Source organism: Bos indicus, chromosome 17 (genome assembly GCF_029378745.1).
Source record: "Bos indicus isolate NIAB-ARS_2022 breed Sahiwal x Tharparkar chromosome 17, NIAB-ARS_B.indTharparkar_mat_pri_1.0, whole genome shotgun sequence".
Classification (NCBI taxonomy): Eukaryota; Metazoa; Chordata; class Mammalia; order Artiodactyla; family Bovidae; genus Bos; species Bos indicus.
In genome coordinates, this window is record NC_091776.1 from 52224408 (window position 1) to 52251797 (window position 27390).

At 44.7% G+C, this 27390-nt stretch overlaps 1 protein-coding gene and 1 non-coding gene across 5 annotated transcripts; both read left to right on the plus strand.

Moving 5' to 3' along the window:
• Positions 1-458: 458 nt before the first annotated feature.
• On the plus strand, positions 459-27145 carry RILPL2 (Rab interacting lysosomal protein like 2). 4 transcript variants are annotated; one of them, XM_070769423.1, is made up of 5 exons: positions 459-1150; positions 9946-10097; positions 17111-17224; positions 24493-24577; positions 26202-26606. In XM_070769423.1, exons 1-5 carry the CDS (start codon positions 827-829, stop codon positions 26250-26252), a joined length of 726 nt encoding a protein of 241 aa, XP_070625524.1. In that variant the 5' UTR covers positions 459-826; the 3' UTR covers positions 26253-26606. The 4 variants fall into 4 exon arrangements, with proteins under 4 accessions (XP_070625524.1, XP_019833537.1, XP_019833538.1 ...); XM_019977978.2 differs by lacking the exon at positions 26202-26606 and adding an exon at positions 26621-27145 and having other exon boundaries at positions 461-1150; XM_019977979.2 differs by lacking the exon at positions 24493-24577 and having other exon boundaries at positions 465-1150; positions 26202-26604.
• LOC139176903 (U6 spliceosomal RNA) lies at positions 16872-16983 on the plus strand. Its single transcript, XR_011561372.1, has one exon. It is a non-coding gene; the product is annotated as a U6 spliceosomal RNA (small nuclear RNA).
• Positions 27146-27390: the final 245 nt, after the last annotated feature.

Genomic DNA, 27390 nt, shown 5'->3' on the forward strand with positions numbered 1-27390 from the left:
AATCAACTTAGCAGCAGCAAAGTGAGGTTCGGAGGAGTGAAGTAACTCTCCAAGGCCGCACGCTGGACAAGTGGTGGATCCCAGGAGAGGGCCAGGTGCACAGAGCAGAGAAATCTCCAGTTTACTGAGGGTCAGATGCTGCAGGTCCAGGTGACAATGGGCCTGAAAGCTCTACGCAGTCCAGATCTCCGGACTTCCTGGAGCTGCCACCTACTGCTGTTTTCCCGCTTTGCCGCAGAAAATACTCTCAGAGACCGGATCTGCCTCCACATACCATGCAAATTCTATGGCTGGAAGGCCCGAGTGCAGCAAGGGAAAAGCTGTGTGCTTTTTTAGCCTCTTTCCCAGGCTGCGGTGAAAACCCCGCCCCCGTCTCCGTGGAAACCCGGCTTCCGCGGTCGCCGTTACCAAGGGGCGGAGCTGGGGGGCGCTGCCCTTCCCCCGGTCTGCAGCTGCTCCCTGGCTGGGAGCGACCACAGGCACCCCTTTAACCTTTCTGTTCCTCTTCTCCCCTGCCCTCCCTTCCTCTTGTCCTTTCGTGCTCAGAACCGTATCCTGGAGCCCGCACTCCTGTACGGACTTCGGGGTGGACGGTGCACCGGACCGCGGGCCTGCGAGCCGCCCTGCGTGGCCTCCACAGACGCCCCCACCTCCCGGGCCCACCCCTCGGCGGCGCTGATTGGCCGCTTCTGGGCCACTTTCCCCCGCCCCCGGGCCCGGCAGGGTCCTCGGCCCAGCGAGCGGAAAGTTTTCTGTGCCGGGAGGAAGTTGAACGTTCGCAGACTCCGAGAAAGCAACTCCGGAGGCTGTAGGGGTCTGGGCCGCCATGGAGGAGCCCCCTTTGAGAGAGGAAGAAGAGGAAGAGGAGGAGGACGAGGCGGGACCCGAGGGGGCTCTGGGCAAGAGCCCCTTGCAGCTGACCGCTGAGGACGTATATGACATCTCCTACGTGATGGGCCGTGAGCTGATGGCCCTGGGCAGTGACCCCCGGGTGACACAACTGCAGTTCAAGATTGTCCGCGTCCTGGAGATGCTGGAGACGCTGGTGAATGAAGGGAACCTGACGGTGGAGGAGCTAAGAATGGAGCGGGACAACCTCAGGAAGGAGGTGGAGGGGCTGCGGAGAGAAGGCTCGGCCGCCGGCCCAGAGGTGAGTGCGGGAGAGCGGGGACTCGCCCCGGGGGCGGGGTGCAGGGAGCTCCCAGTGGGAGGGGGGCCGCTCACCTCTCTTGAACATCCAAACCCCTCAAAACAACTCCCCACGAGTATCCAGTCCTCAGTTTAGAAGTGTTGTGTCTGCTCAGTTGCTCAGTCTTGTCTGACTCTTTTCGACCCCATGGACTGTAGCCCACCAGGCTCCTCTGTCCATGGGATTTTCCAGGCAAGAATCCTGGAGTGGGTTGCCATGCCCTCCTCCAAGGAATCCAGGGATCGAACCTGAATCTCTTATGTCTCCTGCATTGGCAGGTGGATTCTTTACGACTGCTCCACCTGGGAAGCCCAGAAGCTTTATGATAGGTAACATTAACTGAGCACTTACTAGGTGCTGGGGTATGCACTGAGTATGTTCTAAAGCAGAGGCTTCCTGCGGAAGAGGGAAGGGCAGAGTCTTAACCACTGGACCACCGAGGAAGTCCATCTTTACTTGCAGAAGACAGGTTGATGGGGACCTTGAGCAGTGGTTCTCAAGCTTTACTGTGTTACTCGCTCAGTCATGACCAACTCTTTGCGACCCCATGGACTGTAGCCGGCCAGGCTTCTCTGTCCATGGGATTCTCCAGGCAAGAATACTAGAGTGGGTTGCCAGTTCCTTCTCCAGGGGATTTTCCCCACCCAGGGATAGAACCCGGGCCTCCTGCATTGCAGGCAGATTCAGTGCCATCTGAGCCACCAGGGAAGCAGGTATTTCATGCTTTTATCAGGCATCAAAATCACCTTGAGTGATTAAAACACAGATTGGCTGGCCCCAGTCCCAGAGTTTCCAACTCAGTAGGTCTGCAGTGGGACCTAGAATCTACAACTTTTCACAGGTTCCAAGATGATACAGGTGCTCTTGGTCCAGGTTTCATGATTTGAGAATCTTTGACCTGGAGTAAGACATACATTTTAACTATAGAGAAATTACTGCTTATGACCACAGAAAAATATGTACAAGAATATCCAGGGCAGTTTTATTCATAATTGTGTCAAATTGGGAATCCAGATGGAACAGAGGAATGGATTTTTTAACTTGTGGTATGGAATACTACACGACAATGAGAAGGTACCGAAACACTCAACTATATGGATGAATCTCACAGATATTGCACTGAGAGGTAGAAGCCAGGTACAAAAGAGAGCCTCCTGTACATAGAATTCAAGAATAGGCAAAGTAATCTTTATATAAATTTTTTGACTGCACCAGGTGGCATGTGGATTCTTAGTTCACCAATCAGGGATCAAACCCAAGCTCCCTATATTAGCAGTGTGGAGTCTTAACCACTGGACCACCAGGGAAGTCCCATCTTTACTTATAGAAGACAGGTTGATGGTAATCCCAGGATGGGAGAGTGGGAGAGAACAGGAAGGAAATATATAGGGAACTAATCTGGGTGTGGTTACTTGGGTATACACGTATGGTAAAAATCATCAAGCTATAAATTCAAGATTAGTGCATATTTCTGTATATATGTTATACCCCCATTTTACAAAATTACATTTTGCATCAATATTCAGAACTGATGAAACAAAAAGTTTCAAGAAACAATTTATCCTAACTCACCCTTACTAAACATGATATATAGTCATACTTTCCTATTCTATTTTTATGAATTTTTAAATTATTTTGTAACTCACTAAATTAATATCACAACTCTCTAGTAGGTCTCCAGTTAGTTTGAAAAAAAACCTTCCTCAAGTGAATTATTTCATTTGATCCTCATACTATTATTATTCCCGTTTTATAGAAACGGAGACATAGAACGATTAAGTAATCTGCCAAGGACTTGGAGCAAGTAAGAGGTGGAGGCAGGATTTTAGTTCAAAGATGCTAGTCTGGTTTTTTTTTTTGGCTGTGCTGGGTCCTCATTGCTTTTGAGGGCTTTCTCTATTTGCAGCGAGCAGGGACTACTCTAGTTGCGGTGCACAGGTTTCTCCTTGAGGCGGCTTCTCCCATTGTGGAGCACAGGCTTAGTTGCCCCAGGGCATCTGGAATCTTCCCAGACCAGGGATCGATCAAACTCATGTCTCCTGCATTGGCAGGCAGATTCTTGTCTACTGAGCCATCAGGGAAGTCCTCAGAGATGCTAGTCTTAACCACACAGTGCTGAAGTACAGACCTGTAACTTTGCTTGTGGTGACATTGGTGAGTGACTACACTGTGAGGGCCCTGGATCTATGGAGCTAAATTAGACAAGGTCCCTGCCTTCATGGAGCCTCACAACTAGTGGGAGAAGCGAGACACACAGACCTTCAAAACCAGCCTACAGGATTACAGACCGAGAAGTGCGCCATGAAAAGACAACAGGAACAGGGTGGCTGAAATTCACAGGGAAGAGTGAAGATTTCTGGTAGCTTTGTTGGTACACTTTTACTTCACCTACTCATTAGTCACGGTGACAATGCTATTTGAAGAGAAGGTTCTTCTTTAGGATCTGTCATATGAGATGGTTGAATATCATTAGAAGCCTGACTTTTGAGATTCAAGAACAGTTAAATGACTTGCCCAGGATCCCTCAGCTCACATTTTGCGCTTGTTTCCTGTCATCTCCAACTCCAGACACAAAGATAGACCCATGATGGATCGTAAACAGCGTGGTTTGAACAGGGCCCGGGCCATTTTCTGCCTGGGGCATAGCAGACAAGCTTCATTAGCCCCAGATGAGCTAGCACATTTTCCTCCCAAACCATAGTCTTGAGAACAAGCGTGGGGGAAAAGGCAGAGAGAATGAATATTTAATACCGCTAGACAGTTTATAAAAATATGCCCTTGTCTTTTTTTTTTTCTTGTTTTTTTAATTACTATTTTTAGCTGTGGTAAAGTAGAGGTGAAATTTACCATCTTAATCATTTTTCAGAACAGAGTTCAGTGGCATTAAGTCAATTTACATTATTATGCAACATCACCACCGTCCTCCAAAATGCCCATCTTGCGAAACTGAAATTCGGTGCCCACTAACCACTAACTCCAAATTTCCCTTCTCCCCCGCGCCTCTGGTAATTCTGTTCTCCTTTCTGTCTATGTGAATTTACCTATTCTAGGTACTTCATATAAGTAGAATCAGATGATTTTTGTTCTTTTGCCACTGACTTATTATTTCACTTCATGTCCCAAGGTTCCTCCATGTTGTGGCATGTGTCAGAATCTCCTTCCTTTTTAAGGCTGTATAATATTCCATTGTAGGGATTCACCAGTTTGTCTATCCATCTGTCAATGGACACGTGGGCTGCTTCCACCTCGTGATCTGTATAAATATTGTTTCTTTGAACATGGATCTATAAATCAATCTTCAAGCACCTGCTTTCAAGACTTTTGGGTATATACCCAAAAGTGGAATTGCTGTATCATGTGATAATTCTGTTGTTAATTTCTAAAGGATCAGCCATTCAGTTTTTCATAGTGACTTCACCATTTTACATTCTATCAACTGTGCCCAAGAATTTCAGTTTTCCCACATCCTTACCAAAGCTTGTTTGTCTTTTTTTTTTTTTTCTGGCCACACCATATGTCATGTGGGATATTCCTTGTGAAGTCAAGTGAAGTGGAAGTCACTGAGTTGTGTACAACTCTTTGTGACCCCATGGACTATATAGTCCATGGGATTCTCTAGGCCAGAATACTGGAGTGGGTAGCCTTTCCCTTCTCCAGGGGATCTTCCCAACCCAGATATCGAACCCAGGTCTCCAGCATTGCAGGTGGATTCTTTATCATCTGAGCCACAAGGGGATCAGCCCATGTCCCCTGCAGTGAAAGCACAGAGTCTTAACCACTGGACCATCAGGGAAGTCCTGCCAACACTGGTTATTTTATATTTTGTTTGTTTGATTACAGTAGCCATCCCAATAGGTGTGAGATTTTTTTTCCCTTTGTTTTTTTTAAAATTTAAGTTCAAAATTCAAAAGTTACAAAAGTATTTGCCTTGGAAAAGCTCTCATATCCCCTCGGAAAAAATTTAAGCAATCAGTTTCTTAAAGTATCCAGAGATACTTCATGCAAACACAAGCAGATATGAATATAGTTTTCTGTTACTCACACAGATAGTATGATAATATATGCCTTGTTCTGCCCCTTGCTTATTTTCACTTAATATGGCATGAAAGTGGTACTAAATCAGAATATAAAGAGCATCCTCATCTTTTTTTTTTTTAGTGTATTTATTTATTTATTGGCTGTACCAGGTCTTAGTTACAATGCAGGATTTTTAGTTGTGGCCTGTGGGGTCTAGTTCCCTGACTAGAGATCAAACCTGGGTCCCCTGCATTGGGAGCTCAGTCTTAGCCACTGGATCTCCAGCAAAATCTCTACTTCCTCATCTTTTAATGGCTTTTGGAAACTTCCATTGTACAGTAATATCAATTGTTCAACCTGAGGGTTCTCAGCTTGGAGTTTTTGGAACCCTGCTCCCCGCTGTTCCTCAAGATTATGAGTCTAATCCATGAGATCCATGAACTTGCATGGGAAGAAATTATATTTTTATTTTCACCAGCCTCCAGATGAAATGTAGTACCACTTTATTCAATCATGAATGCATCCATGTTGATGTTTGGTAGAAATCAACACAATACTGTAAAGCAATTAGCCTTTGATTAAAAATAAATAAATTTAAAAAAATCATGAATGTAAAAAACAAACCACAGTAATATTATGAGTAGTACCTGTGACAATCATCAATGGAAATCACAGGTGTTTTCATGTCCCATTACAATGTAGTACATATCTCAAAACTTTGTTTTTCTTCTGTATCTTATTGGACCTGTAGCTACGTTGTGTTTAATGAAGGAGCAGGTCTTGGGATCATATATTTATTTTTAGATTTTGATGAGTGTATGTTATCTTAGTTGGTTTCCTTGTAATCCTATGCCTTTTGTTTTATACATTTGAGATCATTATTCTGAGGTGGAATCCACATGAGCTTTACCAGACTGCCAAAAAAGGTTTGTAGAACACAAAAATGTTAAGAGTCTCTCCTTAAACCAGTTTCCTATTAAAAGACCCCTTTGTTTTCCACTCGTTTGCTCTGAGCCCGAGCCTCAGTGGGTTAGTCTGATCTGTACCAGTTGGCCCTTGAATATGTAGAGGAAGTGCACTCACTGGGTCAAAGGAAAGGCATTGACATTTTAATGTGTATTCGTGCTAAGTCACTTCAGTTGTATCTGACTGTTTGCAACCCCATGGACTCTGGCCCACCAGGCTCCTCTGTCCATGGGATTCTCCAGAAGAGAATATTGGAGTGGGTTGCCATTCCCTTCTCCAGGGGATCTTCCCGACCCAGAGATCGAACCTGGGTCTCCTGCATTGCAGGTGGATTCTTCACCATCTGAGCCACCAGAGAAGCCTGGTGCCACCAGGAACTATTGCCAAATTGCACTCTAAAGGGGATAAAGTGATTGGCTCCCTTTGCGGTCAGTGAAGGAGCCAGTTTCCCCACAGCTTTTACGACAGTGTTTCCTCACGCACCACTGATATTTGTCAGTCCAGGAGGAGGACTGCAGGCACTACTGCCTTTCTTTTGTTGTGTACCTTGTTCTCTTTGTCGCCTGTAGAATATTCTGAGTGTGGTTGTGCCTCCATTTATTTAACTAGACTTCTGCTAGTGGACATTTAGGTTGTCTTCAAATATTTGCTTCATTTTAACTTCAGTTTGAAACAATGTCAAACCTATGGAAGTGTTGCAAGACAAGTGCAATGCACACTTGTATACCTTTCACCCTGATTCAGTTGTTGTATTCAGGTGTGTGTATATGTGTGTTTGTGTGTGTGTATAATATGTCTTAAGAAACACACACTGGGGACTTCCCTGGTGGTTCAGTGGTTAAGAGTCTGCCTGGTAATGCAGGGGATGTGGGTTTGATCCCTGGTCTGGGAAGATTCGACATGCTGCGAGGCAGCTAAGCCCATGCACCACAACTACTGAAGCCTAGAACCCGTGCTCTGCAACAAGAAAAGCCACCGCAATGAGAAGCTGGAGCACTGCAGCTAGGGAGTAGCTCCCACTTGCCAAAACTAGAGAAGGCCCATGCAGAGCAACAAAGACAAGCACAGCCAAAAATAAATAAAATTATTTTTAAGAGAACAGGAATAGACACTGAAACTTCCTTGCTTCCACTGCCTGGGGTGTGGGTTCAGTCCCTGGTAGGGAAACTAAGATCCTGCATGCCGCATAGTCCAATAAAAAAAAAAAAGATATACAGACTGAAGTATAGACACCCATATACACACGAGACTTCCCTGGTGGCTCAGACGGTAAAGCGTCTGCCTACAATGTGGGAGACCCGGGTTCAATCCCTGGGTCGGGAAGATCTCCTGGAGAAGGAAATGGCAACCCACTTCAGTACTCTTGCCTGGAAAATTGCATGGACGGAGGAATAGTCCGTGGGGTCGCAAAGAGTCGGACATGACTGAGCGACGTCAATGTCAATGTCAATATACACATATGTATATACACATTATTTACTCATTCAAAGTCTGCCCAGCTATTTGAGCAGACATTATATTAGCTGCAGAGTTAGTAAAAGATTAGGATCTTTCACCCTAAATACTAAATACTTTCGTGTGTATCTCCTAGACATACTGTTAGATAACCACAATAAATGATCAAATTCAGGGGGAAAAGTCGGTAGAATACTAAGATCTAAATGCCATCCCTATTCAAAATTCATAATAATGACCTTTTAGCATTTTTTTTTTCTGATACAGAATCTAGTATAGAGTTGTACAGTATCTTTAGGAAATACCTCTCTCTCATTTTTTTTTTTTTTTTTTGGCTGCACCTCTAAGCATGCAGAATCTTAAATTCCCCAACCAGGGATCGAACCCTTGCCCCCTGTAGTGGGAGCTCGGAGTCTTAACCACTGGACCCACCAGGGAAGTACGACACCTCTCTTTAGTCACCTTTAGTCTGGAGCAGTTCCTCAGCTTTTCCTTCTCTTTCGTGACATTGACATTTTTGAATATGTTATGTATCAGTGTCTGTAGAATGTTCTTCAACTTGAGCTTGTTCTGGTGTCTCCTCACAGTTAGATTCATGTTTAAACAAGTAACACATGTTTAGCAGGGTTATCACTCAATTGATGCTATATCCTTCTCAGTGTCTTGGATTAGAAGGTGCCTGATTCAGTTTGTCGTCATTGGTGATGTTTGGTGATGGTAACTTCTAGCCCTTGGTTAAGGTGTTGTCTACAAAATTTCTGCACCAGAAGGGTGCTTTTATGCCCTTTGTAATGCGCAAGTAGCCTATGGGAAAATACTTTGAAACTGTGTAAAATATCCTGTTCTCCGACAAATTTTCACCCAGTGGTTTTAGATCCATTCATTAGTCTTGCCTGAATCAATTATTACTAAATTGGTTGCAAAAGGATTTTCTAACTCTTATCATCTTCTACACATTAATTGGCATTCCAGAGATCTCCTTGGTGGTCCAGTGGTTGACTCTGCTCCCAGTGCAGGTGTCTGGGCTTTGATCCCTGGCCAGGGAAGTAGATCCCCCATGCTGATTCCGCATGCTGCAACTCTTAGTTCACTTGCTGCAACTGAGAGTTCACATGCCACAATTATAAGATCCTGCATGATACAGGAGAGATCAAAGATCCCCTGTGCCTCACCTAAGATCTGGTGCAGTCAAATAAATAAATAAACATTAATTGGCATTCTGCTGTAAAGTACAGATTCCCTTCCTTCCCAGTGTATTAGTCAGAGAAATAGAACAATAGGAGATACAGATGTAGCTATAGATATAGATGAGAATATTCATTATAGGAATCAGCTCAGGGGGTTATGGAGGCTGAGAAGTTCCACAATCTGATGTCTGCAAGCTATAGAACCAAAAAAGCTGGTGTTGTGATTCAGTCCAAGTTGGAAGGCTTGTCTCAGGGGCTGATGGTAAAAGTCCTGGTTTGGGACAGTTCGAAATCCCAAGAACCAGGAGCACTGATGTGCAGTGCTAAAGCGCAGGAGAAGAAGGATGTTCCAGCTCAAGCAGGGAGTGAATTCACCCTCTCTCCACCTTTTTGTTCTATTTGGGCCCTTAATGATGTCCACCCACACTGGGGGGATCCCTCCGCTGTACTTAGATCACCAAATCAAATGCTGGTCTCTTCCAAAACACACCTTCACACACACCTCAAAATAATGGGCTAACCAAGTATCTGGGTATTCCTTAGCCCAGTAGGGTGACATATAAAGTTAGCTATTAGATCCCCATTAATTAGTTAATTAAATTAAAAAAGTATAGATTCCTGAGTCCTCCTCTTATTATTTGATGGCTTATTATCCATTCTTGTTATTAATGTTGTTACTCAGATTGTTCAGTTTGGCCAGTAGGAGCGCCTTCGAATTATGTCCTTTTGCTCTGTCTCCATCCCTTACACAATGGAATATTCCAGACTAAACTTGGACTTGCCCTGCTCCAGCCCTAGACTCAGCCTCTCTCCAAGGAGCCCTGGCTCCTTTCTTGGAGAATAGTACTTAGAACTCTTGCTTCTTCTTCTTCTTTAAAAATTTTTAAAAGAGGATCTTAGTTCCCCAACCAGGGATCACCCCAGGGCCCAGAGTCCTAACGAAAGCACAGAGGCCTATCCACCAGACTGCCAGGGAATTCCCAGACTCTTTACCAGCAACCAAACACTTGCAGCAGGTGGTGCCTCACCTCATCAGGTCCCTGGGAGAAACAGAACAAGAGGACTCTCCTTTCTGGGATGGAAAGTCCAGCCTCGTGGGGTAAAATGTACAAGTGACGTCTTTTCTTACAGGTGAACCTGGGACCAGACAAAATGGTGGTTGACCTGACAGATCCCAACCGACCACGCTTTACTCTGCAGGAGCTGAGGGACGTGCTTCAGGAGCGCAACAAGCTCAAGTCACAGCTGCTGGTGGTGCAGGAAGAGCTGCAGTGCTATAAGAGGTGGGCCCTGCTGCCCTGGGGCGCCTACGCTGCAGACCCAGATCCTGTCTGGAGCTCCTTGATATGTTACCTATCTGTTCTGATGTTCATCCAGTCAACTTACTGGAGACCCACTCTATGCTGGAATCTATTCTCGGCACTGAGGGTAGAGCGGGAAATAAAACAGGAAGTCCGTGCTAGGCTAGCAGGAAGATAGGCACTCAGCCAGGAAGCCTACAGTGAGCCCGCAGGATGAGCACGGTGGATGCTGGAGAGAATGTAGAAAAGTGGCTTGACGGAGACTGGAGTGCTGGGAGGGGCCTGTGTCAGATTCGGTGACAGGGAAGACCCCTCTGAGGTGAATGACAAGAAGCAGCCAACCAAGTAACAGTTTGGTTGGGCGAAAGTAGAACAGGAAGTGCAGAGGTCCTGGGGTGGGAACCATTTGGCCAATTTAGGGGACCCACCATGGTGGAACTTGGATTGTGAGGTATACAGTGGTTCAGAAGAGACCAGGAGCTGGTCGTGTTGGCCACAGAAAGGAGCTTTAGGTTTTTTATTTTGTTGTTGTTTTACTGGCGTATAGTTGTAATGGCAATCCACTCCAGTATTCTTGCCTAGAGAATTCCATGAACAGAGGAGCCTAGAGGGCTACAGTCCACGAAACTGCAGAGTCAGACACAACTGAGCGACTGGCACACATAGCTGCTTTACAGTGTCATCAATTTCTGCTGTGCAGCAAGGTGAATCAGCTATTTGTATACATATATCCCCTCTTTTTTGGATTTCCTTCCCATCTAGGTCACCACAGAGCATTGAGTAGAGTTCCCAGAGCTGCACAGTAGGTTCTCATTACTTATCTATTGTATACATAGTATCAATAATGTATATGTGTCAATCCCAATCTCCCAATTCATCCTACCGCCATCAAGGAGCTCTAGTTTTATAGCAAATGTAATAAGAAGACTCTGGGATGCCTTAATCAAGGGAATGACCAGATCTGATTCACTATTTGAAAAGATCAATGTGGTGATTCTGATAACTGAACAACTTGGTTATGTAAGAGAAAGTCCTTGTTCTTTGGAAAGCCACATAAGTATTTAGGAGTAAGGGGGTAAGATTTCTCCAGTTCACTCTCCAGAGAGTTCAGAGAGAAGGTAGATAGTTGCAGGGGTGGATGGGTCAGTGGATGGAAAGATGGATGCACGGCTAGGTAGGTAGATAGATACATGGATAAGCATTTGAAGGATCGGGGTTAAAAGTATATGGAAAGTTTTTGCACTAATATTATACCTTTTCTCTAAATTTGAAATTGTATAAAAATTACAAGTTAAAAAAAATCATAATAAATATTGCATACAGGAGGAATTGTAGGATAAGCAAGGCAGGAAATAAGGAAGTTGTTGATATAGCAGGTTTGACCTTTGTTGTATCCCTCTCTACCAAGTTTCCCAAAATGTTGTAGTTTACATAGGTATTTCTTGAAAAGGAAGCTCTAGGAAGTCCCCTGGTGGTCCTGTGGTCAGGATTCGGTGCCCTTACTGCCATGGCCCAGGTTCAGTCTGTGGTTGGGGAACTGAGATCCCACAAGCCACATGGCACGGCATAAAGGAGCTCTGTGGTTGAATCATTTTGAGAAGCCTGCAGTTAAGCAAAGCAAGTTTCATTAGAGGCAGGCAAAGGAAAGACCAAAAGAATGAAAACGTATTGCCTACTAATATTTGTTTTTCTTTTATTTATTTATGTATTTACTTTTGGCAGTGCTGAGTCTTCATTGCTTTTCCCAGGCTTTCTTCAGTTGCGACGAGTTGGGGCTACTCTGTTTCAGCGTGAGGGCTTCTCCTGGTGGTGGCTTCTCTTGTCGCAGAGCACAGGTTCTGGGTGCACAGGCCTCAGTAATTGCAGCACACAGACTTGGCAGTTGTAGCTCGAGGGCTCTAGAGCACAGGCTCAGTCAACTAGTATTTGTTTCGTTTTGGTGTATTGGTGGTGCTGCAGAGCACATGGGATCTTAGTTCCACAGGGTCAAACCCATATCCCCTGCATTGGAAGCGTGGAGTGTTAACTGCTGGACCACAGGGAGGTCCCGTGCCAACTAATATTTATCAGTTCAGTTCAGTTCAGTCGCTCAGTCGTGTCTGGCCCTTTGCGACCCCATGGACTGCAGCACTCCAGACTTCCCTGTCCATCACCAATTCCTGGAGCTTGCTCATACTCAATGTCCATCAAGTCAGTGGTGCCATCGAACTACCTCTGTCGTCCCCTTCTCCTCCTACCTTCCATCTTTCCCAGCATCAGGCTCTTTTCCAATGAGTCAGTTCTTTGCATCAGGTGGCCAAAGTACTGGAGTTTTCAGCTTAGCACTAGTCCTTCCAATGGATATTCAGGACTGATTTCCTTTAGGATTGACTGGTTTGATCTCCTTACAGTCCAAGGGACTTTGAAGAGTCTTCTCTAACACCACAGTTTAAAAGCATCAGTTCTGTGGTGCTAAGCTTTCTTTATAGTCCAATTCTCACATCCATATATGACTACTGGAAAAACCATAGCTTTGACTATACAGACCTTTGTCGGCAAAGTAATGTCTCTGCTTTTTAATATACTGTCTAGGTTGGTTATAGCTTTTCTTCCAAGGAGCAAGCATCTTTTAATTTCATGGCTGAAGTCACCATCTGCAGTGATTTTGGAGCCCAAGAAAATAAAATAAAGTTTCCGTTGTTTCACCATCTGTTTGCCATGAAGTGATGGGACCGGATGCCATGATCTTAGTTTTTTGAATGTTGAATTTTAAGCCAGCTTTTTATTCTACTCTTTCCCTTTCATCAACAGGCTTTTTAGTTCCTCTTCACTTTCTGCTATAAGGGTGGTGTCATCTGCATATCTGAGGTTATTGATATTCCTCCTGGCAATCTTTATTTCAGCTTGTGCTTCATCCAGCCTGGCATTTCATATGATGTACTCTGCATATAAGTTAAAAAAGCAGGATGACAATATACAGCCTTAATGTACTCCTCTCCCAATTTGGAACCAGTCTGTTGTTCCATGTCCAATTCTAACTGTGGCTTCTTGACCTGTGTACAGATTTACCAGGAACTCTGCTTAGTGTATCCCAAGCATAATTTCAATTAGTGTTCACAGCAAGCCTGTGAGTTAGGGTAATATTATCCCCAAGATGATCTAAGGGTCAGAGAGGTCAAGTAGCTGCTCAAAGTCCCTGGGCTGGTTGGTGGTGGCAACCTTGAGATGTGATATCAGACAGACTGACATCGGAGCCTGAGCTTTTAATTATCACACCACATTGAAACTTGGAAAGTTTGGAAATATGGGATGTACTCTGAAACAAAACCAAACAAAATTTGTTTTTTTAATTTGACTGTGCTGAGTTTGCAGCATGAGGGATCTTTAATTGAAACATGAAAACTCTTAATTGCAGTTTGTGGGATCTAATTCCCTGACCAGGGATCCATCCCAGGCCCCTTGCATTGGGAACACAGAGTCTTAGCTAATGGACTACCAGGGAAGTCCCCCAATGATATTATTCATTAAATTCATTCAATGTGATATCATTAAGAGAGCAGCAAAGTAAAAATGTCCTTAGAAAGTCCTATCTGAAAGGACTGAATTCTGCCAACAGGAATTTAATTGTCTTCCTTCCGCTGAGGTTGGAACTACGTTAATGGAAAGACCTGCCTTCATCTCATTTAATAAGTGCTTCAGACACAGTTAATTAAAAAGAGGAACTGCTAGACTGCCAATGCCTTAAGCAGCTTGCAAGTGAATAAAGCAACACATGTTGGTTCCAGTTTTGAATTCCCAGAGAACGACAGATGGGCACTTCCCATCTGGTGCAGGCTGACAGACAGATAGCAGGATTCTGTTTAGTCTCTAGTGTTATATATTCTGGAGAAACTAGCATGTCAACTGAGGTGTTCTCTTAGCAACTGCATCAATTTGGAAGCCCAGGCTCATACAAAGGATAGTTTTTAACTGAGGGCAGCTATGGTAGGCTGTATCCAAAGATGGATGCAACAGTTTTTCCCATCCTGCACTCTTTTTGCAGTGAGACTTTGCCACTCCTCTCATCAGAGTACAAGTAGAGTCTATTTTCCCTTTTCTTGAATCTAGATGGCCCTATAACTTTCTTGGACCAGTTGAATGTGGTGGAAGTGATGCTGTTTGGCTTCCAAGGTTAAGATTCTCGAAGGCCTAACAGCTTCCATGTTTGTGCTCTCAGACTGCTGCCTTGAGACTGCCATGCTATGAGGAAGCTCAAGGCAGTCACGTGGAGAGGTCACATGAAGAAGAATCGAGGGGTCCCATATGACAGCCCCAGCTGATCCACCAACTGAACACAGCCACTTGAGAACCCCAAAGTGGACCATTAGGAGAACCACCAAATCAACCATAAGAGATAGAGCCATCTGGGAATTCCTTGGCGGTTTCAGTGGTTTGAATTTCACAATCTCACTGCCAAAGGCCTGGATTTAATCCCTGGTTAGGGAACTGATATCCTACAAGCTGTGCAGAGCAGCCAGAAAAAAAAAAAAATAGAGCCATCATGAGAAGTCATAAATCATTGTTTTATATTTGTTTGTTTTCACTTTTTTTTTTTTTTAACTTCTGGCTACACCCTGTGCCATGTGTGGGATCCTAGTTCCCCAGTCAGGGATTGAACCCACACCTCCTGCATGGGAAGGCAGAATCTTAACCACTGGACTGCCAAGGCAGTCCCCCATCATTATTGTAAATCAATAAGTTTTAGGGTGTTTTATAGCTGTAGGGAGTTGGTGTTGGACAGGGAGGCCTGGCGTGCTGCGATTCATGGGGTCGCAAAGAGTTGGACACGACTGAGCGACTGAACTGAACTGATAGCTGTAGGTAGTGGGGAAAGGTAATTTTTAGATCAAGCTGCCAGTATGGTTGGTTTTGGCTCTTTCTGGCTTGTAGACAGCTGCCATATTGCTGTGTCCTCAGCTGGTGGGGAGAATGAGAAAGAGAGAAAGCTGTATCTCCTTTTAAAGGGGCACTAATTCTTGCCTGGAAAATCCCATGGACAGAGAGCCTGGTTGGTTGCAGTCCATGCGAAGAGTAGGACATGACTGAGTGACTTCACTTTCACTTTCATGCACTGGAGAAGGAAATGGCAACCCACTCCAGTGTTCTTGCCTGGAGAATCCCAGGGACGGGGGAGCCTGGTGGGCTGCCGTCTATGGGGTCGCACAGAGTCAGATATGACTGAATCGACTCAGCATCAGAAGCAGCAATCCATCATGAGGGCCCACCCTCATAACCTCATGTAAACCTAATTGTCTTCCAAAGGCCCTATCTCCAAATACTGTAATACCGGAGGTTAGGGCTTCAACATACAAATTATTTAAAAACTTTTTTTTAAATTTTTGATTGTTTTTATTTGACTGTGTTGGGTCTTAGTTTCAGCATGTGGATTCCTTTAGTTGTGGCATGCAAGCTCTCAGTTGCAGCATGTGAGATCTAGTTCCCTGACCAGGAATTGAACCCAGGCCCCCTGTACTAGGAGCTCAGAGTCTTAGCTACTGGACTACCAGGGAAGTCCCAACATGTGAATTCTGGAAGAACATAATTCAGTCTGTGGTAAAGGGGAAATTTATGCCTGTAGCATAGGCATAAATTTACCAGTTGGTACACACAACAAAATACCTAAGTGGATCTAATGAGCTTACTGGGTCAGATATTGAAATGTTTCATCACAGTCAGGCTTCTTTTGGTTGCAAGTGACAGAGATCTTATTTCAAATCAGCTAAAGTACAAAAGGAGATTTTGTTGGTTCACATAGCTGGGAAGGATCCTAGAATTGCTCTCAGAAATAAAGAAAAAGACTGCATCTAAGACCTCAGGGTTGGAATCAGAGACCCCAGTCATGATTCTTTCTTTGATTCTGTTTCTTTGTTGGCCTCCTTATCTTGTATTAAAGACAATCCTTTTCTGAATCTTAGGGAGCATGACTGCTGGCAGTCCCAGTTGAGCAAGTGAGAGAGAACAACCTTCTTCCAAGTTCTGTACATCAAGTCCAGGGAAATACTCTGGATCTCTTTGGGTCACCTGACCTCAGTATCTTATTGATTAATATCAATCTAGCTCTTAGCACCACCTGACTTAGTGTATATTTTTACATTTCTACTTATTTGTTCGTTGACTGTTTTCTTCTCAATGAAATATAAATTACATGAGAGAAGATATTTCATCTGTTTTGTTCATTGCTATGTCTATATACCTTGGTAGACTATGTAGCTTAGTAATATTTGTTAAATGAATGAATTCCATGTATTAGCTCACTTAATCCATCAATCCTAGAAGGCAGGTACTTTTATGATCCTTTTATTTCCAATTAGGAAATCAAGGCTTAAGTTAAAGCAGCTGTCCCCAACCGTTTTGGCATCAGGGACCAGTTTCATGGAAGACAGTTTTTCCACAGACCAGGGTGGAGTGGGGCATGGTTTCAGTATGATTCAAGAGCTTTACACTTTTGTCCACTTTGTTTCTAATCTAATTCCACCGCTGATCTGACAGGAGGTACCAGTCGGTAGCCTGAAGGTTGGGGAGCCCTGAGTTAGACAATTTATACATGATCATATTTCTAGAAATTAGAGAAGCTTGAAGTACCAGCCATGGTAATTAGATAAGAGAAGGAAAGAAGAGGTATCAACACTGGAAAAGAGGAAGGAAGATTCCAGAGATCTGGGTCAGGATATCTAACTCTAGAGCTTTCAATGATAGCATTATTAATATAATAATAATTACGAAGAAACTTCACTTTCAGTGCCCGCTTCAGCAGCACATTTACTGCAATTGGAACAAAACAGAGAAGATTATGCAAGATGTCATCCTGCATAAGGATGACATGCAATTTCATAAAGCATTCCATATGTTTTAATAATAATAATAATGAATATGTAAATAAACTGTAAAAAAAAAAAAAAAAGAACCTTCACTTTCAAAGATGCACAGATAAGAGATCTGCAATAAAACAACCCACTTATTTATCTCATTTTTCCCAGTGGTCTGATTCCACCAAGAGAAGGCCCAGGAGGAAGAAGAGAGAAAGAGGCTCTTTTTCCCAGGGGCAGCAATGCCAACAGCAACAAGGAGGAGAAGACAATCATAAGGAAACTGTAAGTTGACTTGCTGCCCCACGTTGCCACTAAATAGTCGCTAAAGGAAGGAGTGGGGGTGAGAGGGGAGGCCCTGTTCTTCTGCTGGTGGTCCTGCAGCTGATATGCAAACGCTATGCTGGTGTGTTATGCTATCTTCTAGGCAGGAGCGTAAGCACCTGACATTATTAATTCATGGGCTCATCACAGTGACCCTATGAGGTAGACACTGTTGTTATCCTTGACTCCCAGATGGGGAAATAAATTCCAGGGGGTAAAGTTCTGTACCCAAGGTCACACACATTGTAAGTGGTGAAGTCAGGAACCCAGGGAAGTCCAGGTTCGACACTCTACTGCCTCCCTGTGATATAAAAACAATAACCAGATAATAATACTAATAATATTAAACAAGAAAAACAATAGCAATAATTATTGGAGGTTACGGGGGCTAAATCATCACCTCTTCTACTTCCAACTCTGGAGGGCCCCCTGTCTCCCAACATTAGGACACATAAGACAGTTTCCTTCGAACACTCCCCTTGTTTTCATGCCCCTTTGTTCATTCCTGGTTTCTTTGGTTGCAGCACCTCAAACCATAGACTGTGAGATGATAGTTAAAGTTCAGATTCTCAGAAATCAAATCGCTGGTTCTAGGAGGAGGCCCAGAAATCTGGATTTTTAATGAATGCCCAGACAATTGAATGTGGGGAACCTTTGGACAACAACCTGAGATATGCCTTTTCTTCTTTTTTAAAAAAGTATTTATTTATTTATTTGGCCGTGCCGGGTCTCAGTTGCAGCACATAGGATCCTCAATCTTCGATATGACATGTGGGATCCCTTAGTTATGTCATGCGAACTCTTACTTGTGGCAAGTGGGATCTAGTTCCCCAACCAGGGATTGAACCCAGACCCCTGGCATTGGGAGCACAGAGTCTTAGCCACTGAACCACCAGGGAAGTCCCCAGATGTGCCTTTTCTGACTCCAGGTATGAATACAACTAGGCACACCTTAGTTTCTTCCATTTCTTAAACAAAGGAAGACAACAGAATTGGAAAGAGTAGAGATCTTTTCAAGAAAATTAGAGATACCAAGGGAGCATTTCTTGTAAAGATGGACACAATAAAGGACAGAAATGGTATGGACCTAACAGAAACAGAAGATATTAAGAAGAGGTGGTAAGAATACACAGAAGAACTATCAAAAAAGATCTTCATGACCCAGATAACCATGATGATGAGATCACTCACCTAGAGCCAGACATCCTGTGTGAAGTGCAGTCAAGTGGGCCTTAGGAAGCATCACTATGAACAAAGCCAGTGGAGGTGATAGAATTCCAGCTGAGCTATTTAAAATCCTAAAAGATGATGCTGTGAAAGTGCTGCACTCAATATGCCAGCAAATTTGGAAAACTCAGCAGTGGCCACAGGACTGGAAAAGGTCAGTTTTCATTCCAATTCCAAAGAAAGGCAATGCCAAAAAATGTTTAAATTACTGCACAATTGTACTCATCTCACATGCTAGCAAAGTAATACTCAAAATTCTCCAAGCTAGGCTTCAACAGAGAACTTGAACCGAGAACTTCCAGATGTTCAAGCTGGATTTAGAAAAGACAGAGGAACCAAAGATCAAATTGCCTACATCTGTTGGATCATAGAAAAAGCAAGACAATTCCAGAAAAATATCTACTTCTGCTTTATTGACTATGCTAAAGCCTTTGACTGTGTGGATCACAACAAAATGTTGAAAACTCTTTAAGAGATGGGAATACCTACCTTACCTACCTCCTAAGAAACCTGTATGCAGGTCAAGAAGCATCAGTTAGAACTGGACATGGAACAACAGACTGGTTCCAAATTTGGAAAGTAGTACATCAAGGCTGTATGTTGTCACCCTGCTTATTTAACTTATATGCAGTGTACATCATGCAGAATGCCAGACTGGATGAAGCACAAGCTGGAATCAAGATTGCCAGAAGAAATATCAATAACCTCAGATAAGCAGGGTGACAACATGGAAAGCAAAGAGGAACTAAAAAGCCTCTTGATGAAAGTGAAAGAGGAGAGTAAAAAGCTGGCTTAAAACTCAACATTCAAAAGACTAAGATCATGGCATCTGGTCCCATCACTTCATGGCAAATAGACGGGGAAACAATGGAAACAGTGACAGACTTTATTTTCTTAGGCTCCAAAATCACTGCAGATGGTGACTGCTGCCATGAAATTAAAAGACGCTTGCTCCTTGGAAGAAAAACTATGACCAACCTAGACAGCATATTAAAAAGCAGAGACATTACTTTGCTGACAAAGGTCCATCTAGTCAAAGCTATGGTTTTTCCAGTAGTCATGTATGGATGTGAGAGCTGGACCATAAAGAAGGCTGAGCACCAAAGAATTGATGCTTTTGAATTGTGGTGTTGGAGAAGACTCTTGAGAGTCCCTTGAACCGCAAGGAGATCCAACCAGTCCATCCTAAAGGAAATCAGTCCTGAATATTCATTGGAAGGACTAGTACTGAAGCTGAAACTCCACTACTTTGGCCATGTGATGTGAAGAACTGACTCATTGGAAAAGACCCTGATTCGGGGAAAGATGGAAGATAAGAGGAGAAGGGGATGACAGAGGATGAGATGGTGGGATGGCATTACCGACTAGATGGACATGAGTTTGAGCAGGCTCTTGGAGTTGGTGATGGACAGGGAAGCCTTGCGTGCTTCAGTCCATGGGGTCGCAAAGAGCTGGACGTGACTGAGCGACTGAACTGAGCTGAACTGAGGCACACCTTTCCTCAACTCCAGGCTGAAGCAAGCAGCCTGTTGGTCTTGGTTGCTTTGAAAATGACCTGGTGACAGTTTACCAGCTCCTGGACTTTTGGATCGAAAGTGAGAAACAGCTTTGGTCAAGGATGTCAAACTCGAAAGCCTGCGGGGGCCAAGCACTTCATGTGGATGTGTGAGGGGGGTGTAGGGTGGGGTGGGGACATTTGCCTTTCAGTTCTGTCTGGCCAGTGAACAACTTGTTAACAGACCTTCTGATTCTTGAGCAATGCCAAGACGTCGGATTTGTTCATGGAATCTGTTTTCCAAATGCTGGCAAATCATTTAAGCTTAAAAATAAAAATCGTGTGATCCGAATGAACCATCACTGTGGGTTGCATCAGGTCCTCAGCCTCCATCCAGCTCTTGCTTCATTAGTCTTGCCTCCCAGGGAGGGCTGAGGGGGCCTCAACTTCCATTCACATTATTTGGTCGTTAGTTAGTCAGCAGACCCTCACTGAGTCTATGTTGTGCGCCAGGCGGGATGTTCACCCTGGGGGCACTGCCATGAGGGATTCTGTAAGGACTCTGTTGACTCTGGTTTTACAGGGAAGTAATTTTGAGGGGTCAGAGATTCTGGGTTACCTCCCAGGGCAGATTTAATTAAGATGCCTTTGTTTCAAGAGAGAAGAGAGATTTTTTCTTTGTCTGGATCCTCAGGAACAGAGTGTTCCATTAGTGATTCTCAGCTCATGGCACGATGAGCTTCGCTGTCAGCACAAGCTTTCTTTTTTCTTGCTTTTATTTATTCCCTCTTTATCTCCATCGCCCATTTGCAATCTGCTTCCCGGCTCCCCTCCCCGTCAGCCCATCTCATATGTATTTAATGTGTTCTAAAAAGTATATATTGCCTTATGTGGATGTGTTTTCAGTGGTAACTGGTATTTTGTTTCACACGTCATCTTCATTCTGTTTCCTAGTGCTTTTTCCCCCCTTCACTAAGCACTGTCACTGTTTTCTTTTTTACCAGGCACTCTTCTTTTTTAGGCTTTTTTTTTTTTTGCTGCGCCATGGCTGCGGGATCTTAGTTCCCAACTAGGGATCGAACCCCTGCCCCCTGCAGTGGAAACTCAGAGTCCTAAGCTCTGGACCACCAGGGAATAATTCTTCAGGCACTTTTTTACAAAAACTTTAGTAATATGTTTTACTAATCCAATGCTTCCAAAATACTGTCATTTTCAACGTGTAATCACTATAAAATATTATTAATGACATATTTTACAGTCTTTTTTTAAAAATAATAAGCCCTTGAAATCTTATGTATATTTCACACTGACAGCATATTTCAATTAAGACTCGTAGTGGCCACTGTTTTGGGCGGCACAGCTTTAAGCAATATGTGGTCAAATGCTTTGGGTTTTGAGAATGGAGTGTGAACGAGCCTTTTCTTCAGTGTTTTTAAAAAGGTATGCCTAACATAAAATTTACCATTTTAATCGTTTTTTAAAAATTGAAGTATAGTTGATTTACAGTGCTGTGTTAGTTTCAGGTGTATAGCAAAGTGATTCAGTTATTCATATATAATATATATCTTTTTAATATTCTTTTCTCATGTAGGTTATAATACGTTACTGAATATTACTCCATGTGTGGTGCAGTAGGTCTTTGTTGTTTATCTATTCTATATGTAGTGTGTATCTGTTAATACTAAACTCCTAATTTATTCGTCCCCCGTACTTCCCCTTTGGTAACCATAATAGATTGTTTTCTATGTCTGTGAGACCATTTTAATCATTTTTTAAAAATTCTTTTTTATTTGGCTGCACCAGGTCTTCTTGTGGGACACAGGATCCTTAGTTGAGGTACTCCGGATCCCCAGCCACAGCACTTGGAGTCTTTAGTCTCAGAATTCGAACTCCTAGTTTCGGCATGTGGGATCTAATTCCCCAACCAGGCATTGAACCCAGGCCCCTGAATTGGGAGTGTGGAGTCCTAGCCACTGGACCAACAGAGAAGTCCCCATTTTTCAGGGGCATTAAATATCAATATGTTTACAGGGACTTCCCTTGGCGGTCCAGTGGTTAAGACTCTGAACTTTCACTACGGGAGGCGTGGGTTTGATCCCTGGTCGGGGAACTAAGATCCCACATACTGTGTGGTGTGGCCAAAAAAAGAAAAAAGGAAATTTATGATCTTATGCAGCTATCACCACAATCCATTTCCAGAACTTTTTCATCATCCCATCCCGAAACTCTGTCCCCATTAAACACTAACTGCTCAGTTCCCCTCCCCTAGCCCCTGGCAACCACCACTCCCCTCTCTGTCTTTATGAATCTGACTACTCTGGAGACCTCATATAAGAGGAGACATACAGTATTTGTCCTTCTGTGACAGGCTTATATGATTAGCACATTGTTCTCAGGTTCATCCATGTTGTACCACGTGTCAGAATTTCTTTCATTTTTAAGGCCTGGTGATATTCCATGGTATGTGTAGACCACTTTTGATTTGTCTCTTCATCTCTTGATGGACATTAAGCAATTTTTTTGTTTTGTTTTAATTTTTTTTCTTTATTTGACTATGCATGCATGCGTGCTCAGTCACTTCAACCCTGTCCAACACTTTGCAACACTATGGACTATAGCCTGCCAGGCTTCTCTGTCCCTGGGATTCTCCAGGCAAGAAACTGCAGTGGTTTGCCATGGCTTCCTCAAGGGGATCTTCCGGACTCAGCGATCGAAACAGGGTCTCCTGCATTGCAGGTGGATTCTTTACCACCTGAGCTACAAGGGAGGGCCTTATTTGAATATACTGGGTCTTAATTGTGACCTTGTGGTATCTAGTTCCCTGACTGAGAATCAAACCAGGCCCCCTGCATTGGGAGCTCAAAGTCTTAGCCACTGGACCACCAGGGAAGTCCCTAAGCATTTTTTAAGATCTATCCACCTAGCAGTGTAGACACACGTCTTGTTTCTAACCCCAGTGATGGGATCCCAGATTGCCTTCTCCCTAGTGTGGACAGTGCTGCAGTGAATATCTGCATGCTTATTCATGTCCTCTCATGGACTTGTGTGTGAATTTCCCAGGGAGAGACATCCAGGAGGAAAATTGCAAGGCCACGGAGCCTATCAGCCCGGGTTCTTGTTTATCAAGAAACCAAGCCTCACTCAAAAGGAGTGGCTGAAAAGATTTCAAGAAGGGACATTTTACAGATGTGGGAACAGAGATAAGGGCTGGAGAAGCACCCTGGGGCGGGCAACAGAGGAGCGAGGAAGGGGAGCTGTGAGGGGCCCTGGGGGAGTCAGACTGAAGTGTGGCCTTCAGAAGAGGAAAACACAGTGGCTAGTGAGACAAGGCCGGCAGGGACAGAGCTGGGAGTGAATACCCCTACACTTCTCTCCTCCCACCCTCCCAGCTCCTGCTGGTGCTTCCCATTGGCTGAGCACAGCCAGAAGCTAAAGGACAAGGGAGCTTGTTGAGATCATCCAGAGATGTCAGCCTCCTGGAGCGGAGAACAGGCCAGAGAAGGGAGGACATGGTTCTGTGGGGGCAGATAGCCCACAGAGTATGCATCTTCTTAGTTAAGTATTACCAGGCTTGTGGGATCTTAGTTCCCTCACCCGGGATCAAACCCAGGCCCCCTACAGTGGAAGTGTGGAGTCCTAACCACTGGACCACCAAGGATGTCTCTGCCAGGCTCTCTTTTCTCCTTTCTTTTCTTTCCTTATTTTTTGCTCGCACTGGGTCTTCATTGCTGCATTCGGGCTTTCTCTCGGTGCGGCCGGCACAGCTACTCCCTCACTGTGGCGCATGGGCTTCTCATTGCGATGACTTCTCTTGCTGTGGAGCACAGGCTCTAGGCACACAGGCTTCAGTAGTTGCAGCATGTGGGCGCAGTAGTTGTGGCACACGGGCTTAGTTGTTCGAAAGCATGTGGAATCTTCCCGGACCAGGGATCGAATCTGTGTTCCCTGCGTTGGCAGGCAGATTCCTATCCACTGTACCACAGGGAAGTCCAAGCTTTCTTGAATGACTGCATGAAAACAGCTTTGTCAGACAAGACCACCTGAAACCGCATTTATTTATTCCCCCAACAAATATTTATTGAGGGTCTACCATGCAGCAGGCACTGTTCTAGGTGCTGGGGTAGAGTGAACAAGCCAGAGTCCCTGCCCTCATGGTGCTTACATTCTAGCGGGAGAGGTAGAGAGTGAACTGGTCAGGACATTTCAGATGGCCCTATATGCACCGAAGACCATTAAATAGGGTGCTAAGAGAGAGGTTGATTGGGAGCTACTTTTTAATTTTTTTGGCCTCACCTCAAGGCATGGGGGACCTTAGTTCCCTGACCAGGGATTGAACCCATCCTCCCTGCCATGGAAGCACTGAATCTTAACTCTAGGCCGCCAGGGAAGTCCCGATAAAGAGCTACTTTAGATTTGGGGAGTCCTGGAAGGCGCCTGTGAAAAGGCAGCATTCAAGCTAAGTTCTGAAAGACTGTAATGATCTGAGTTTTCCCTGCCTTCCTGGCAGAAAGAACAGCGGGTATGAAGGCCAGAGGCTGGAGACAGCTTGTGCAGCAGAGATGACAGTGGCTGGAGCAGCAAAGAGAAGGGAGGTGAGGTTGGAGTGGGGAGCGATTGGGTCCTTCTGGGCCACATGGATCCCAGTGATGACTTTGGATTTCATTCTAAGTGCTTCGGAAAGACCTTGGGAGGTTTTAAGCTGGGGAGTGACATGTCCGTATTCACCTATAAAAAGCTTAAGGACCTCCCTGGTGATCCAGGGGTTAAAGTTCCGTGCTCCCAATGCAGTAGGCATGGATTCAATCCCTGGTCCAGAACTAAGATCTCACATGCCGCACGATGGAGCCGAGAATAAAAAATAAAATCTTTTTGAAAAAACAAAAGTTTACTCTGACCGCTTTGTGGAGAAGCGTTGATAGGACAGAGTCAAATTGTTTCTTCTCCCTAGAAAGGGTCTCCTGTGGTAAGATAATGTATGAGAGAGCATCTCCACCCTACAGAGGGTATCAGATCTGAAAGTGTTTATGTGGGATATTCACTGGCTGAGGATTGCACTGGAAACAAGGCTTCCAGACCCATAAGCTACTGGTTTCTTTCTTTCTCTTCTTGGGGAGTTCTTTGGGTCACATAATTGGAGTTTGAGCCTGATATGGCAAAAATGAAATGTACGTAAGCCAGCCTAAGGACATGGGCTTCCCAGGTGGCACTAGTAGTTAAGAATCCCCCCTGCCAATTCAGGAGTTGCAAGACTTGGGTTTGATCCCTGAGCTGGGAAGATCCCCAGAAGGAGGGCATGGCAACCTGCTCCTGTATTCTGGCCTGGAGAATCCCATGGACACAGCAGCCTGGCAGGCTACAGTCCACGGGGCCAAGAGTCAGACACGACTGAGCGACTGAGCAAACACTGAAGACACAGGTTTGAAGATAGTGAGGCCGAGACTTGGTGATCAGACAAGCTACGGAGTGAATGAATGAATGACTTTCCGAAGAATTAGGTCACGCTAAGAAGGGTTTTATCTTTGTCCTGAGGACAATGGAGAGCCCTGGAAGGGTTTAAGCTGAGGAATGACTTATCTCTGCACAGTGATGCAGTCATGCTGACTGCTGTGTGAGTGGATTGTGGGGGTGGCGGGGGAGGGGGCGGACAGGAAGGCTGTGCTGCTCATCAGGGTGGCTCAGCCTGGGGGTGGCAGTGGAAGAGATAAGTGGTGGGATTAGGAACATATTTGGGGCATGGTGACTAAAATACAACAGATGGGATGACAGGAGAGGAATTGAGAACAACTCCCAGTTCCTGGCTTGAATGACTGGGTTGGGGGTGATGTCATTTCCTGAGGCAGGGAAGTGGGGGTTGGGAGATGGTATACTTAGGTTCAGGGGGAGGGTGGATGTGCCCTATCGCCTGTATCCACACGAGTCAAGGGCTCACCCCTGCCGTTGCCGGCAGAGCTGCTAGCGGGGCTGGGACTGGGGCTTGTCTTTGACTAGAAGCAAGAGCCTGTATCCCCATCACTGACTTTTCAGCTCACTAGCCATCTTTGCGTCTTTCCGACAACCTGAGCTAGCATTGACACTGTACTTTGTGATCACCCCCACGTGTCTAGTGCGTCAGGAGGACTGAAAGTTTGGCATTCATGCTTCAGGGATATCTTTATATGTGTTATCTGTTATATCCAAGAATTTACATATTAGTCATTATTCATTTTATCATTGTAGGGAACACCGAGAAGTTACCGTTTCCTCTACAATAAAAACCACTTAAAATGAAAACAAAAACATTCCAGACTCCATTTGTCAGTCTAGCACAGTGGTTAAGTGGGCTTCTGGGCCCAATTCCCAGTTCCAAGACAAAATTGTGTGACCTTGGGCCTGTTACTTAACCTCCCAGAACCTCAGTTTGCTCATCTGTAAAATAGGGATATTGACTATACTCAACATCCTCATGCTGTTATTAGTGTGAAATGAGCTAGTAGATGGAAAGCCCTGGAACAGTGCCTGTTGCATAATGAGCTCTTAAGAAATAAACTTCTGGGTGAATGGCCTGCAGGAGCTGCTTACAGAATTTGCAGGGGGTTGTGCACCCCCCGCTTCAGCGCTGTGTTTCCTCTGACCTCCCGTCTCCCGCCCCGACCCAGGTTCTCTTTCCGATCAGGGAAGCAGACCTAGACCGGAGGCCATGACTGCGTTCTCAGACACGGAGGACCACCCACAAAGACGACTTCCACAGTCATCTGTCAGTGCCACGTGTACCCACTGCACTTGCTTCTTCACTTCCCCTCAAAGCCGTCCAAGGAGGAAGGGGTGAAGCTTTCTCCCCAGCTGCAGAACTGAACACCCCTGAACGCTGGGCCACGGCAGGAGAAGTGGCAAAAGAAATTGAGAAAGCAGAAGAAAAAAACAGTGGGGCCACCTACAGCCCCACTTCAACCACCCAGGGGCCCCAAGCACGCAGATGTGGACACCAGCTCTGCTTCCCTGGGCCCACGTCTTTGCCACACAGCAGCGAAATACACCAGCACAAGTGGGGACGGGGAGAGGATGCAGGAAAACCTGGTATGGACATTGCAATGAAGACTTCACTGATATTAGTGAATATTTGATTTTGCTCATATGACTTTCTATATATGATTTTGTATTAAAGTAAAATGACTTTTACACTTTCTGTGTTTCAGAGTGGCCTCTTAGAGTTATGTGACCTGGTGTAAGGTACTTCAGCCTTTTGGAGTCTTGGTTTCCAAATCTGTGAACTGTATACAGTTGACTCTTGACCAATTCAGTTTGGTCAACTGCGAAGGTCCACTGACACATGAATGTTTTTCTATAGTAAACACCATGAAATTGAAAGTGAAAATCTCTCAGTCGTGTCCGACTCTTTGCAACTCCATGGACTATGCAGCCCATGGAA